Source organism: Mastomys coucha, unplaced genomic scaffold (assembly GCF_008632895.1).
Source record: "Mastomys coucha isolate ucsf_1 unplaced genomic scaffold, UCSF_Mcou_1 pScaffold9, whole genome shotgun sequence".
Lineage (NCBI taxonomy): Eukaryota > Metazoa > Chordata > Mammalia > Rodentia > Muridae > Mastomys > Mastomys coucha.
The window spans coordinates 4,061,141-4,075,385 of record NW_022196915.1 but is presented as its reverse complement, the minus strand read 5'-3'; the positions used below and the strand labels follow the sequence as shown (position 1 = coordinate 4,075,385).

Genomic DNA, 14,245 nt, shown 5'->3' with positions numbered 1-14,245 from the left:
GAACATTGAGCTAAGGTTAGATGAAGACCTGGCATAGAGCATATACTAATGATTTGTGTAGTCAAGGTAGTTGTTTATAGATATAGTTATAGTTAGTTAGCATGTGTGTCTAGTTTTTGTTGGTGTCAGCAGAGAATGTCCCAAAAATGACCAAACTCGGCTATTATAACATTAGGTTCTAGTGATAGTGTTCTGTCAGCTTTTATGTTTCAAAAGTTTTGAAAGCTGCGTATGTGGTGGCACATGCTTGTCATCCCAGCACTTGGGAGGTAGAGGTACGAGGATCAGTAGTTCAAGGCTACCCTAGGCTAATTGAGATCCATCCACCACTACCTCCACCCCCACCCCCCACAAAAAGAAAAGAAAAAAGAAGTTTTGAAACTTGCTTTCAAGATAGAGCTTGTGCCACCGCTGAGTTCTAGCAGCAGGAGTGCTTATAAAAAGCATACTTTGGGCCAGCACAAAGAATCTTCCAGAGGAAGAGGAATTTTGTTCGTTTGTTAAGTGTTATATCTACTGATAGATACCAGTAAGGATCCAATTAGCTTTGTCAAGATTTTCTTTCTTTGACATAGGTCTAGCTCCACATATACTAGCTTGATATGGAAATAGTTCTTGTGAGGACTTCACGTAGCTATTTTTACATGGATAGATAAATCTTCCTTTATTTTAGGGTTTCTTTCGGAGGAGCATTCAGCAAAACATCCAGTATAAGAAGTGCCTGAAGAATGAGAACTGTTCCATCATGAGGATGAACAGGAACCGGTGCCAGCAATGCCGCTTCAAGAAGTGTCTGTCTGTGGGAATGTCACGAGACGGTATGTGCCCAGTGCAGAGTGTTGGCTAAGTGTGAGGTTGGTCATTGAGCTGTTAGCAGTTACCAGGGCCTCTTTGGTTGGTGAGTACAGATTCAGAAAGCACATTGTAACCTCTTGTGGGTTTAAACTCATTATGGTGGAATGAGTCCTATCATCTCAGAGGCAGCTATTGCCATGGTTGCTTTTTATGTTGCGTCATATAAATTGACTCACATTTTTTCCTAAAAAAAATTTTTTTTCCAAGACAGGGTTCCTCTGTATAGCCCTGGCTATACTACAACTAACTTTGTAGACTGGGCTGGCCTCGAACTTAGAGATCCACCTGCCTCTGCCTTCTAAGTGCTGGGATTAAAAGGTGTGTGCCATCTTTTCCTAAATGATTTTAAGTTTTCTTTTTCTGGGGATGAAGGGCAGGGTTTATTTGGCATAGAAAGATGGCTCAGTGATTAAAAGCACATACTGCTCTTGCAGAGAATTCAGAATCAGTTCCTAGTATTTACAAGGTGGCTCACAAGTGCCTGTAACTCCATACCAGGGACCCTAATGCTTTCTTCTGGCATCTGTGGCACAATATGTGATTGATCAACACACACACACACACACACACACACACACACACACACACGCACGCACGCACACACACACATACATACTACATACATGCAGGCAAAAACACATAAAAATAATATACATATATTTATTATGTACTATGGTCAGGTACTTTTACCTACTGAGTTGTCTCCTCAGCTGTCTTAGTCTTTTTAAAAAAATTTTTTTTGAGGTAGGGTTTCACTGTGTAGTCCTGGTTGGCCTGGAGCTTACAGAGATAGTCCAGAGGGCTGTGTGGTTTGCCTGGCTTTGGTAAGGTGCTGGTATGCTTTATATTGCACTTCTTATATTTCCATGTTTCTTAGATTTTTGCTTAGGAAAAAACTCAACATGTTTTTCTTACCCTTGTTTTGAAAAGTTTTTTCTTCTTTCCCATTTCCTTTACTGAATCAACACCCAAGTTTAGAAAAACTTAGGCTGAGACATGTAGATATTCTTGACTTGTACGACAAGAAGCCATGGGTTTCAGAGCTAGTTTTGTGTCACTGTTTATACAAGCAGAGCTTATTAGAATATAGATGCTAACTAGCTTTCTCTTCATAGCTGTTCGATTTGGCCGGATTCCTAAGCGTGAAAAACAGAGAATGCTAATTGAAATGCAAAGTGCAATGAAGACCATGATGAACACCCAGTTCAGTGGCCACCTCCAGAATGACACCTTAGCAGAGCAGCATGAACAGTCAGCACTACCAGCTCAGGAACAGCTGCGGCCCAAGCCCCAGCTGGAGCAAGAAAACATCAAAAGCATTCCTCCTGATTTTGCAAAGGAGGAAGTGATTGGCATGGTGACCAGAGCCCACAAGGATACCTTTCTGTATAATCAGGAACATCGAGAAAACTCATCTGAGAGCATGCCACCTCAGAGAGGAGAACGGATCTCCAGGAACATGGAGCAATATAACTTAAATCATGACCATCGTGGCGGTGGGCTTCACAGCCACTTCCCCTGTAGTGAGAGCCAGCAGCATCTCAGTGGACAGTACAGAGGGAGGAACATAATGCATTACCCAAACGGGCATGCCGTTTGTATTGCAGATGGACACTGTGTGAACTTCTCCAGTGCTTATACTCAAAGAGTCTGTGATAGAATTCCAGTAGGTGGATGTTCTCAGACTGAGAACAGGAATAGTTACCTGTGCAGCACTGGAGGGAGGATGCATCTGGTACAGTGAAATCGATTCTTTGCTCGCCTTGTATCAAGGAAAGCTTGGAAGGTTTTCTTTTGGGGGGGCATGCTGAGTTGGGAGGTGGGTTAGAAAGCCCAAGAGATTTCTAGAAGCCTCTTCGTGTACTGTTTTTAGTGAAATGTTAATAAGCAGTGCATGAGGAGTAACTTAATTTCACACAACAGTAGGTATGACCTTGTGGTTTAATTGCTACTTTGGGATTAGGATTTGTGTAAAATATGATTGACACAGAATTGATCCTATAATTCCTGGAAATGTCTTTGGAAATTTAGTTATTCCGATCAGTTAGTACTTATTAGCATTGGGATCTTTCTCAAAAGAGTTGATCTTTTAGCTTCTTTGATTTCTTTGGAGAGAGGTTTTGTTGTTCTTGTGGGGACAGTGTTGGGATGTTGCCCAGGCTGGCTTTGAGCTCCTGGGTTCAAGGGATCTTGTAGATCATTGGGACTTCAGGGTGCATCACTGTCAAGCAGAGAGGTTTTACAAGCCATAATGATGTAGAAAGAGCTTTGGAGATAGATATTTTGTGGTTTGAGAATTAAGATATATAATTTTGTCAAGATAGGATTTCTTTGTATAGCTCTCACTGTCCTGGGACTCAGTCTAGACCAGGGTGGTGGCCTTAAACTCAGAGATTGGCCTGCCTTTGCCTCTTGAGTCCTGGGAAGGAATTTAATAGCCTGATTTCTAAGATTTTATCCTGAGATCAATTAATATCCATATCATTCAAATTCATTTCATCAAATTCAACATTCTACACAAAAATACAGTGTTTATGGTCAGCCAGAATTTCGTCAGAGCAACAGTACTCCATATGTCATTTCCACTTTAAACCATGAGGTCTTTTGGTGTAGCGCTTGCTTTCAGCTGCCAGGTAATTAAAGTTATCTTTTTTTTTAATCCTAAAAATAGTTGATTCTATTGTAGTCTTCATGTTCAGCTTTCCTTTGTCTCTTGCCAGTGTCTGAGGTCTGAGGGTGGTCTAGAAGATGCCTTAAACTGGGTGGCCTTCTGGTACTTAAGGTGCTAAGGTATTCCAGACACTTGTAGGCTTTTTAGATGCTGGTTTCATAGCATTCTCCAGGCTTAGGAATCCTCTCATTCCTTAATTCCTATGGGTTTAATGGAAATTTAAAGGCTATTTTTGCTAATAGAGCATGCTTCATGCCTTTTTAGTGGTCCTGCAGCTTCTTTGGCTTACTCAGCTCTTGTTGAGAAGATGTGCCTCATATCCACAGTCAGTTTCGTAGTTGCACAGCTGGAGGTCACTGGTCACTGCATTATTAACGAGATAAAGGATTAGTGATCCTTTTACCCCCCCCAGTAATTTATTTATTTTCATTTTACATCCTGATCACAGCTCCATTCCCTTTTCTCCTCCCAGCTCTGTCCTCACAAGTTCCTCCTCCTATCACCCTCCCCCTTTTCAGAGAAGGGGAAACTCACCCTGGGACATCTAGTCCCAGCAGTGACCCTTTTAACTTGAGGTGGGTGCCTTACCCTTTTAGAACTTGCAGTGTTTTTGTTTACTGAGAATAAATAAGCCCTGAAATGGGAAGTAAATAGAGGTTTGTGGCTTCACTCTGTGTTTGGATAAGGCACTGAGCCTTTCAGAGGATCATGTACTCAACTAAGAAAAAGTAATTATGAACTCAGGTGCAGCTTTTGTAGTGGAGCTCTTCTTTAGCTTGTGCCAAAAGACTCTGGATTTCATCTACTAGCAGAGAAAGACAAAGATTATATTTGATGATAATTGACTATAATAACCAGGGTGAGAAATAATACCTGTTTTCAAAACTCAAGGCACTGTACATGTGTGTAAGGTGGCAGCCATTGCCCATGCAAGAGGATTTTCAAGTTCTTGTTTATGCAGTGTTTTTTCTAGGTTACCTCCTACAGTAGATCCATAGCTGTTTAAATTAGGTTGTCATGAGGCTTTTAGAAGCACATTTGAGACAGGGTCTCATGTAGTCATGCATGGCCAGGTATTCATAGAGATCTTCCTGTCTCCGCCTCCCTAGTATTGAGATTAAAGCTTTACAAGATCTTTTAAGTGTACAGGATATGTATTTCTATTTAATTTTTAACTTTATTATTGTTGCTTTTTGTTTGAGATAGGGTCTTACTACATACTTCTGTTGGTCTTAAACTAAATGTGAGTACCAGTTGGACTTGAACTCAGAGATCCTTATGCCTTTTCCTCCCTTGTGCTGAGATTAAACTCATGTGCCACCACATCTGGCTATTTTAATTTTAATTATGTGCATATGTGAGTGTGGGTATGTGCACATGTATGAAGGTGCTGAAGGAGGCCCCTGAAACAGCAGTTAATAGGCAGTACTGAGCCTCTGATGAGTGGGCTGGGAACTGAACTACAAGAGCAGTATTTACTACTGCTAAGCCATCTCTTCGGCCTGAATATGTGATTTGTAAAGCCTCCATTTTAAAGTATTTACTCACATTTCATTTTTTAGAACTCACATATTTTCTTATGTATATTGAAGATAATGTAACTGTATTTACTGTGGTGAGAATTCCTGTGTTGAGGTAAGATGTACTCAGAGAAAGGGTTAATGGAAGGCCTTGCTTGAGTTAGGAGATATTTCATGTTGTGGTTTCTCATAATTGAGGTGACACTTTGGAATTCTTTGCCACCCTTCACAATTTAAGAGTTTTTCTATTTCTTGTAAATTAGGTTTGTCCTATGAGCAAGTCTCCATATGTGGATCCTCAGAAATCTGGACATGAAATCTGGGAAGAATTTTCAATGAGTTTTACCCCAGCAGTAAAAGAGGTGGTGGAATTTGCAAAACGGATTCCTGGCTTCCGAGATCTGTCTCAGCATGATCAGGTCAACCTGTTAAAAGCTGGGACTTTTGAAGTAAGTTTTATTTATCCTGACTCTTGATACAAAGCCGTGTACTTAGTTCTTTTTTCTTTTCTAAATAAATGTTGATAGTTCAGAGTCTCAAACTAACAAAACAGTAACTACCACAGGATTCCAAGAAGGGGGGTGGGGGACAGGTATATTGAGCTACTTGGGACTGGAGCATTCGCCTCTGACCCCAGCCATGTGAGTTACAGGTGCTGCTGGTACTTTCAGGTGTAGATGTACTGGTTCTTGCTTAGTGTTAGACACCCAAAAGCTGAGTCTAGTATTTAGAATACAGAATAAATAAGGAGACTGGGTTGGGTGTGGCGTGGTGGTGCACACCTTTAGGCCTAGTTTTCAGACAGTAGAGACAGGTCAATCTCTGAGTTCCAGGCAAGCCAGGCCTACATAGTGAGATCCTGTGTCTCCAAAACAGGCAAAAGTAAGTACCCCCAAAATCCAAGAAAGGAGATTGGCACATGGTTTTTACTTTTATTAGAGTATAGAATATTTAAGGACTCAGTGGACATCTCTGTGCTGCCCTTTCTCAGGATCCTTGGCAGCTTGTCCTGTCACTGCTTTTGAGGTAAGGTCTTAAGTAGCCCAGATTGTCTCAATTCCCTCTATCTAATCTCCCTCCCAGTTGGTGAGTTTGGGGTGTGTTGCTATATTCTCCTGAGTTTGGGGTGTGCCACTGTGTTCTTCTGCCACTTCTTTTTCACTCTTTCTGTCCCTGCTTCTCTTGCAGAGATGCTTTGTGTCTGTGCTTAGACTGCCCTAGCTGCCCCTCCAGTAGGTGGGCTGGCCAACTGTTGCCTCCTAGTGGTGACTTAGAGGTCACTTAACACAGCTCTGAAATTTGAAGGGACGGTAAGAGTTGAATGAACATCTTGTGGGCTAGACCTTTAAACTCTGAGCAGTTTGAGAAGGGGTCAAACATGTTAGGCTCTTTCCTCCTGGTGAGTTGTACAGGTTTAAACTATTTGGTACTCTTGATGTTAAGTGCTGGCCTTCATAGAATGTGCCTGGCTGGAGCAACCTCTAGTCTTTGCTCACTCTTGTAGGTCTCATTTCTTCTTTCTTTACCCAATTTTCACATGTGCCACCGAAGCCTTTACCTCAGCCTCTGATGCCTGGACTGTCTGGACTAAAACAGAGAAGTACCATTTTGATAATAAACCATCTCTAGAATAATCAAGCAACAGCTGGGCCTTTCAGTTTAAAGGAATACAAGGATCTTAGTTTTCAAGTCAGAGGGTTCAAGTCAGTGGCTTATGCAGTCCACTTGTTCTGGGAGAGGTAATTCTTGCCCAGAGGTTACTAGTATATCATGCCTAGAATGTTCTTTCCACCCTGTGACTCTGCTTCAAAGTAATTAGCACCATTATCAGAGTAGATTCCCTTCCTTTTGGGTTGTCTGGGCAGGCCACTTTTGTTTGGGGGCATTGTAGAAGGCCTGTGTTGCCAGTGCACTTTCAGATGTAAGAGAGGCATGCAGACAGCATTGATGTCACAGATAGAGGTATGGATGCATGCTGCAGTCCTGTGATATGATCAGTCAAAACTGATGTGGCCTGAGCAGCAGTCAGGGTTGTGATGGCTGAACTAGAACTTGAAATAGACACTTGAAACATGCTTTGGACCCTAGACAGTTTCATGAATGTCTTTGGCTAGACCCACTTTTTTCTCAATAATATTTTTTTTAATCTCTTTATATCCTGATCACAGCACACCGCCTTCTTCCCAGTCCCTCCCTAACAATTCGATCTCCCCATTGCCCTGAAGGGGAATCCCTTTTGCATATCACCCCTCTGGGGACAAGTAGTTCCAGCAGGACTAGGCACATCCTCTCTTAGTGGGCCCAACCAGGCAGTTCAGGTAGGTGGAAGGGAATCCAGTGGCAGAGAACAGAGACCAAGACAGCCCCTGCTCCACTTGTTAGGGGACTCACATGAAGACCAAGCTGCATATTTCCTACAAATGTGTAGGGGATTAGGTTCAGCTCCTGCATGCTCCCTGGTTGATGGCCCAGGCTTTGTGAGGCCCTGTGGTCCCAGGTTAATTGACTCTGTAGGTCTTTCTGTGGTGTCCTTGACCCCTCTGGCTTGCTCAGTTCTTTCCCTGACACTTCTACAAGGCTCCCCGAACTTTGCCTTATGTTTGACTGTGGGGCTCTGTATTTGTCTCCCTCTGCTGCTGGATGAAGCCTCTCAGGAGACAGTTATGCTAAGTTCCTCTTTGCAAGTACTAATAGTGTCAGTGGTTGTCTCTCTCACATGGGATGGGTCTCAAGCTGGGGTAGTCAAGTTAACTGTTCCTTCAGTCTCTGCTCTGTCTTTATCCCTGTACATTTTATATGGAAGATAAATTTTGGGTTGAAGGTTTTATGGGTCGATTGATGTCCCCCTCCTCTGGAAGGTCCTGCCTGGCTACAGGAGGTGGCTATATCAGTCTCTATATTCCCCTCTGGTAGGAGTCTCAGCTAGGGTCAACCCCATAGACTCCCTATACCTCCCCCTTTCATCCAGGCATCCAGCTAGTCACCAGAGTTGCCCCGCCCCCCGCCACTGATTTCCATTCTTACTCCCAGCCCTCTCCTACCTCTGACCCCCCAACACCCTGATGGCCATACTTATTCCCCTCCTTGCCTCCTCTCCTACCCAGTTCCCTCTCTCCATCCACCTCTGATGACTATTAAGTTTCCCCTTCTGAGTGAGATTCGTGCATTCTCCCTTGGGCCTTCCTTGTCACTTAGCTTCTTTGGGTCTGTAGATTGTAGCATCATTATCTTGCACTTTATGGCTTATGTACACTTATAAGTGAATACATACCATACATACCTTTCTGTAGGCCACATTTTTAAACTCAGTGACATCATTGCTCACTTTAATTTTATACTTTTATTTCTGAAACTTGGTTTGTAGGATTTAAGAGTCTTTAGTATCTTGCCATTGCTAACTGGACTGTTTGATGTTGGGGTATTTATTGCTTTCATGGAGAATTGTTTTAAAGTGGTTTTAGATCTAAATTCAATTTCCTTTTCTATAAAATTTCTTTTATATATAGGATGTTTCTTAACTGACTTCAATAGTTACATCATAGTTTTTTCAATGAACTTCTTCCAATAAATTTGAATTTTCTGCCTTTCAGGTTTTAATGGTACGATTTGCTTCATTATTTGATGCAAAAGAGCGGACTGTCACCTTTCTAAGTGGTAAGAAGTACAGTGTGGATGACCTGCACTCAATGGGAGCAGGGGATCTGCTCAGCTCTATGTTTGAGTTCAGTGAGAAGCTGAATGCCCTCCAGCTCAGTGATGAGGAAATGAGCTTGTTCACAGCAGTTGTTCTAGTGTCTGCAGGTAAGCAAGCAGGCGGCCTCAAAATCTGGTCATGCTGAGCAATAATTTCATCCTTTGTTCTTCAGATTCCACATTCTGTTAGAGAAAAGGGTTGCCCATGTGAACCTTATATGGGGTTACTTGCTCTTTGGATGAGTGACCAGGGTGTTTCAGTCTATACTTGGTGTTTCCTCATGAGTCACAGTGATGGTCCCAGTTTCTTGTATTTAGGTTGTATTGTAGTAGCTTTCTCTCGAGGTATCTCATTCAGGTAGAAGCCATTATGGTGCAGATTGCTCCTCTCAATGGTTAAATTTTATTCATTAGATGGAAGTCAGTAAGTCTAGCCCTTTCTTTCTTTTTTTTTTTGTTTTTGTTTTTTTGAGACAGGGTTTCTCTGTGTAGCCCTGGCTGTCCTGGAACTCACTCTTGTAGGCCAGGCTGGCCTCGAACTCAGAAATCTGCCTGCCTCTGCCTCCCAAGAGCTGGGATTAAAGGCATGCACCACCACCACCCGGCAAGTCTAGCCTTTCAAGAGGAGGGGACACAAGATATGAATACTAGGATAGGGAGTTTACTGTGCATGGGAGTGGAAATATAGTTTGTATGTGGTAAAGATACTATTTCTGCACTACATTATTTTATCTTGCCAACTAGAAGCAGTTGAAGTTAGCATTAAATTTAAAGAAATAAGAAACTCTTGGTTGGAAAGATGGCTCAGCAGGTAATAGCAATGGTTGATTTTCCAGAGAACTAGGGTTTGATTCCTAGTATCCATATAGTGGCTTATAACCATCCTCCAGTTCCAGTGAATCCCACTTGGCATCAGGCATGCAAGTGATGCATGGACGTACTTGTAAGCAAAACATCCAAACATGTTAGAAGAAAAACCCCAGGCTAGCTTTGAACTCTGAGACCTGTCTGCTTTTCCCTCCCAAGATTAAAGGCATGTATACCATACCTAGCTGAGAATTTTTTTTCCCCAAAGCAGGGTTTTTCTTTGGAGCCTTGGTAGTCTTAGAACTCTGGTACTCTGTAAACCAGGCTGGCCTCAAGAGGTCCATCTGGCCCTGCTTCCTGAGGGTTGGGATTAAAGGCATATACTACCATCCCTGGCTTGTTTGTTATTGTGTTACTGATGTTACTGAGAATTTTTACAGCTTATGTATGTTGCTCTATTTTAAATTTGGTAGTGGTCATTGAGTAAGTAAGTAATCATTTATTGCTAATATATCTTCCCTTCATTTTCTCTCTTCTCTACTTCCCATTAGATCGATCTGGAATTGAAAATGTCAACTCAGTGGAGGCTTTGCAGGAAACACTCATCCGTGCACTAAGGACCTTAATAATGAAAAACCATCCAAATGAGGCCTCCATTTTTACAAAATTACTTCTAAAGTTGCCAGATCTTCGATCTTTAAACAACATGCACTCTGAGGAACTCTTGGCCTTTAAAGTTCATCCTTAAGGCCTTTGAACATGAACTGATGCTAATGTACATTTTACGCTGAGATGTTTATTTATATGTGTATACCATATTGTGGAAATAGAAAAGAACTTAGCGCCAGGTCCTGGGCTGTCTCTGTAGTCAGTCACCAGTAGCTATTCGGATGAGAACTTGTTGTCTTGTTAGACATTGGCCCACCCTCCCCTGTAGACCAATCAGCTGTGCTGCACTTAGACTGGAGAAGTTACACTGAATTATAATCACACTGAATGTTAGACTTTTTCATCTGCCAAAGCCAAAATACCATTTGATCTCCCCATGGTATAAATCTAGTGCACGTTGCAGATATAGGAGGACTTAGACATTAACCCTTTGTGCTGGGATTCTCTTGTACTACAAGACTGAAATGTGGTAAGGGAGACTGAGAGCCAAGAGGTCTTTATGTGCTTGGATTTTGCTCTGCCACTGTCAAAGTACATGGTCCTGGCAGTCCCTGGGTTGTGGAAAATGATAATTGATAGTGTCCCCAATGTCCTGCCTCAAAGAGATACTGAAAAATGTCCATAAAACATCTTTACCTCTTGGGAGATAGGCACTATGTAAATAAGGTAAAGTTTTTATTATAATTGCTCATAATATTCTTGTCTTATTTCTAAGCATTTCTGGGAAACATTGACAGTCCACACCAATTTATTCAGGGTTCCTGCTCAAGTAGGGTACCCTACTGATAAACACATATTCCAGGTTTATGGACACCTCAGATAGTATGTGTACATAGTGTGTATGTGAATATAATTATATATAAAATCTTACTTCACAATATTTTAAACTGTGAAGAACTTTATCATACAATAAACTTAAACAAGAGGTGTCAAGGACCCAAATTAGGTGCATTTTACCTGTTGCTGCTGATGTATAACCATTGCTTTACAATGTTTAGATGGTAGAATACTGAAGTTAATGCTCTTATTTTTGTTTAAGCAACATTTAATGTAAAAGTGTGATGAGCAGTCAAATCCGGATTTCAGAAAAAAACATGTATTTTAGGATACATCTTTGATGTAGTCTGCAGTTGAAGGTAATAGATGTTTCAGTGTGTCAGCTTTCTACCTTGTGCTATTAATAGAGGTGCTGTTGCTGCCTCTTACCTGCTGCAGGTGGATGGGAGATTTGGATTCTGTATGGAGGATGTTTTGTTGAGGAAAACTTTGTGACCTGTTGGCATGTTTGTGCCAAATCCACTTTTCTTTCTTTCCCTAAATAATACTACAGGGATTTTGTCCATTTAGATTTAATATAATTTGAAAAATCTTTTAGTACGTGACCTACCTACAGGCTTAGAGATCATGGTAGGAAAGATAGCCAAAGTTGAAGATTTATGAACAACACCCTGTGTGCCCCCCAAAGTAGCAATTCATTGTATTTGGGGGGTAAAATTACTTTCTGTGTAATGCTAGATTATGTGAAATTCTAAAGACATTAAGAAGCTGCTTTATTGTTTAAAGCCTGTTACATGACATGTAAACAGAATGCCTTATTTTGCAGTTTTAACTTGTTGCTACGGAATTTGAACTTCTGTGGTACAGTTAAGAGAGCTTGAAAAAGATAAACCCCTGTTGTCAAAGACGAAAGTGATGGTGTCTGTCATACAGTAGGGACCATAACTGCTGTTTACGTTCAGTGGGTATGGCTTTCATGGGATATACAACTAGGTTTTGTGAGTTCTTTACATGATAGCATTATTTTATATTTTTTTCTAGGATAAACAAATGCATAGTTTTCTTCTATGGGGCATAGAGAGCTTTTTTTGAAGTAATACTGAAAACCTCAAAGGTTATGTTGATTCTTTATTTTTGCCTTTTACATAAGTGTCTTTATAACATGTATCTTTAAAGCAGTTAAGTCTTTGGAAATATGTAATGAGAACTGTTAGTATTGCTTGTGATGCTTTAGTTAGGGTTAGTATATACATGTACACGCCTATATACAAGCATGTAGATTTGCATTTTGTCTCGTAAAATTTTATTTCAATAAATTCTTCCTGAAGTAATGGGAAACAAAATCCGTAGTTCATATGCCACATGTAATATTTCTGTATTTGAAAGTAGCCCAAAGATAAGCATTCTAATTCTAAAATGAAACCAGCAGCCTCATATAAGCACATTCTTTGATTGAGTCATGGTCTAACAGTTAATAAATGACATCAGCCAGATAGAGAACTTCTGAGTCAGTGGGGCACTGTTGATAATTAACAATGTACTGTATGAGTTAAGTGACACTTTAACCCTGGCTTTATGTTTCAAGGTTAAAATATGGGCATTATCTCACCAGACTTATGGGCATTATGTTAACAAGATGAACCATTTTTCCTGTGCTTTTAGTATGTCTTTACATGATGTGAGAGGATTCCAGCTTCCAGAGAGTAAACACTGAGGGAAAGGAGAGACATCTTGGGATAAAGTTTGTTCTTATGGTAATGGTTAATTGCAGATAAAAAATTTTGAAGAGTATTTCAGTAGATTAGTATATAGATTTCATATCTACATTGTAAGAAACTGCCATTGTGATTGGATCAGAATTGATGTGTGTTATGTAAACATTGCAAAGCAAAGCTGTGAGAGGAGCTCAGATAGATGTATTCCTGTGCAGGAGAGCAAACACTTGTCTCAGTTGTTCTTTATCTTTTTGCAATATAAAGTTTGCTGAATGTATAAGAGTTTATTGTTTTGTTCTCTGTTCCCCTAGTAGACCGAATCCCTTGGGCTTGCTCCTAACACTGCAACTGCAACAGAACACCAACTTCAACCTTCTTTCCCCACTGCCCACACTTCCTGTGGATCCCACAGAACATCCCCTTCTGGCCTCCTTTCCCTGAATTGTCACTGTGTACCAGCCCTCAGCTTGGGTGGACACCCCATACTCAACCACAGGCCACACCTGCTAGAAGACCAGATATTCTGCTCTCTGTGTTCCTCTAGCAGACCCAGTACCCCAGGCTCATCCCAACTACAGCCTCCCTTCCCTGTTCATACCTTCTATGGATCTAACAGAACATCCCTTTCTGACCTCTCTAAAATCAAAACTTAACCTGCCAGTGTAAAAACACAGTAAGAGCTAGGATATGTTTCCACCATAGTCCAGCTATCTTACCACAGCAGACCCTGAATATTCTAACAGATGAAGCACAAGCAAAAGACCTTAAAACCACTGTATGAAGATAATAGAGGTCCTTAAAGAGGGAATGAATAAATCTCTTCAATCTAGGAAAGCACAAACACTTGGATGACATGAATAAATTCATTAAAGTCAGGAGAAAACAAAATAGTTGAAAGAAATAAAACTGTTCAAGATGGAAATAGAAGCAATAAAGAATGGAATTCTGGAAATGGAAAATTTTGGAATTCAAACAGGAACTACAAAGGCAACCTTCACCAACTGAATGCAAGAGATGGAAAGAATCTCAGACATTGAAAATGTAATAGAAAAAAAATTGATCCACTTGGACTTGAGCTTTGTACAAGGAGATAGGAATGGATCAATTTGCATTCTTCTACATGCTAACCACCAGTTGAGCCAGCACCATTTGTTGAAAATGCTGTCTTTTTTCCACTGAATGGTTTTAGCTCCTTTGTCAAAGATCAAGTGGCCATAGGTGTGTGGGTTCATTTATGGGTCTTCAATTCTATTCCATCGATCTACCTGCCTGTCACTGTACCAATACCATGCAGTTTTTATCACAGTTGCTCTGTAGTACAGCTTAAGGTCTGGGATGGTGATTCCACCAGAGGTTCCTTTATTGTTGAGAATAGTTTTGGCTATCCTGACTTTTTTGTTATTCCAGATGAATTTGCAAATTGCTCTTTCTAAGTCTGTGAAGAATTGAATTGGAATTTTGATGGAATTACATTGAATCTGTACATTGCTTTCGGCAAGATGGCCATTTTTACTATATTAATCCTGCCAATCCACAAG

At 40.9% G+C, this 14,245-nt stretch overlaps 1 protein-coding gene across 2 annotated transcripts in view; it reads left to right on the top strand.

Moving 5' to 3' along the window:
• Positions 1–12,989, top strand: part of Nr1d2 (nuclear receptor subfamily 1 group D member 2) — a 27,651-nt gene extending 14,662 nt beyond the window's left edge. For both annotated transcript variants that reach the window (XM_031361657.1, XM_031361658.1), the window contains exons 4-8: positions 674–818; positions 1,971–2,590; positions 5,310–5,495; positions 8,637–8,847; positions 10,098–12,989. In XM_031361657.1, the coding sequence (XP_031217517.1) occupies positions 674–818; positions 1,971–2,590; positions 5,310–5,495; positions 8,637–8,847; positions 10,098–10,294 (1,359 nt within the window). In that variant the 3' untranslated portion in view covers positions 10,295–12,989. The remainder of the gene's footprint in view (positions 1–673; positions 819–1,970; positions 2,591–5,309; positions 5,496–8,636; positions 8,848–10,097) is intronic.
• Positions 12,990–14,245: the final 1,256 nt, after the last annotated feature.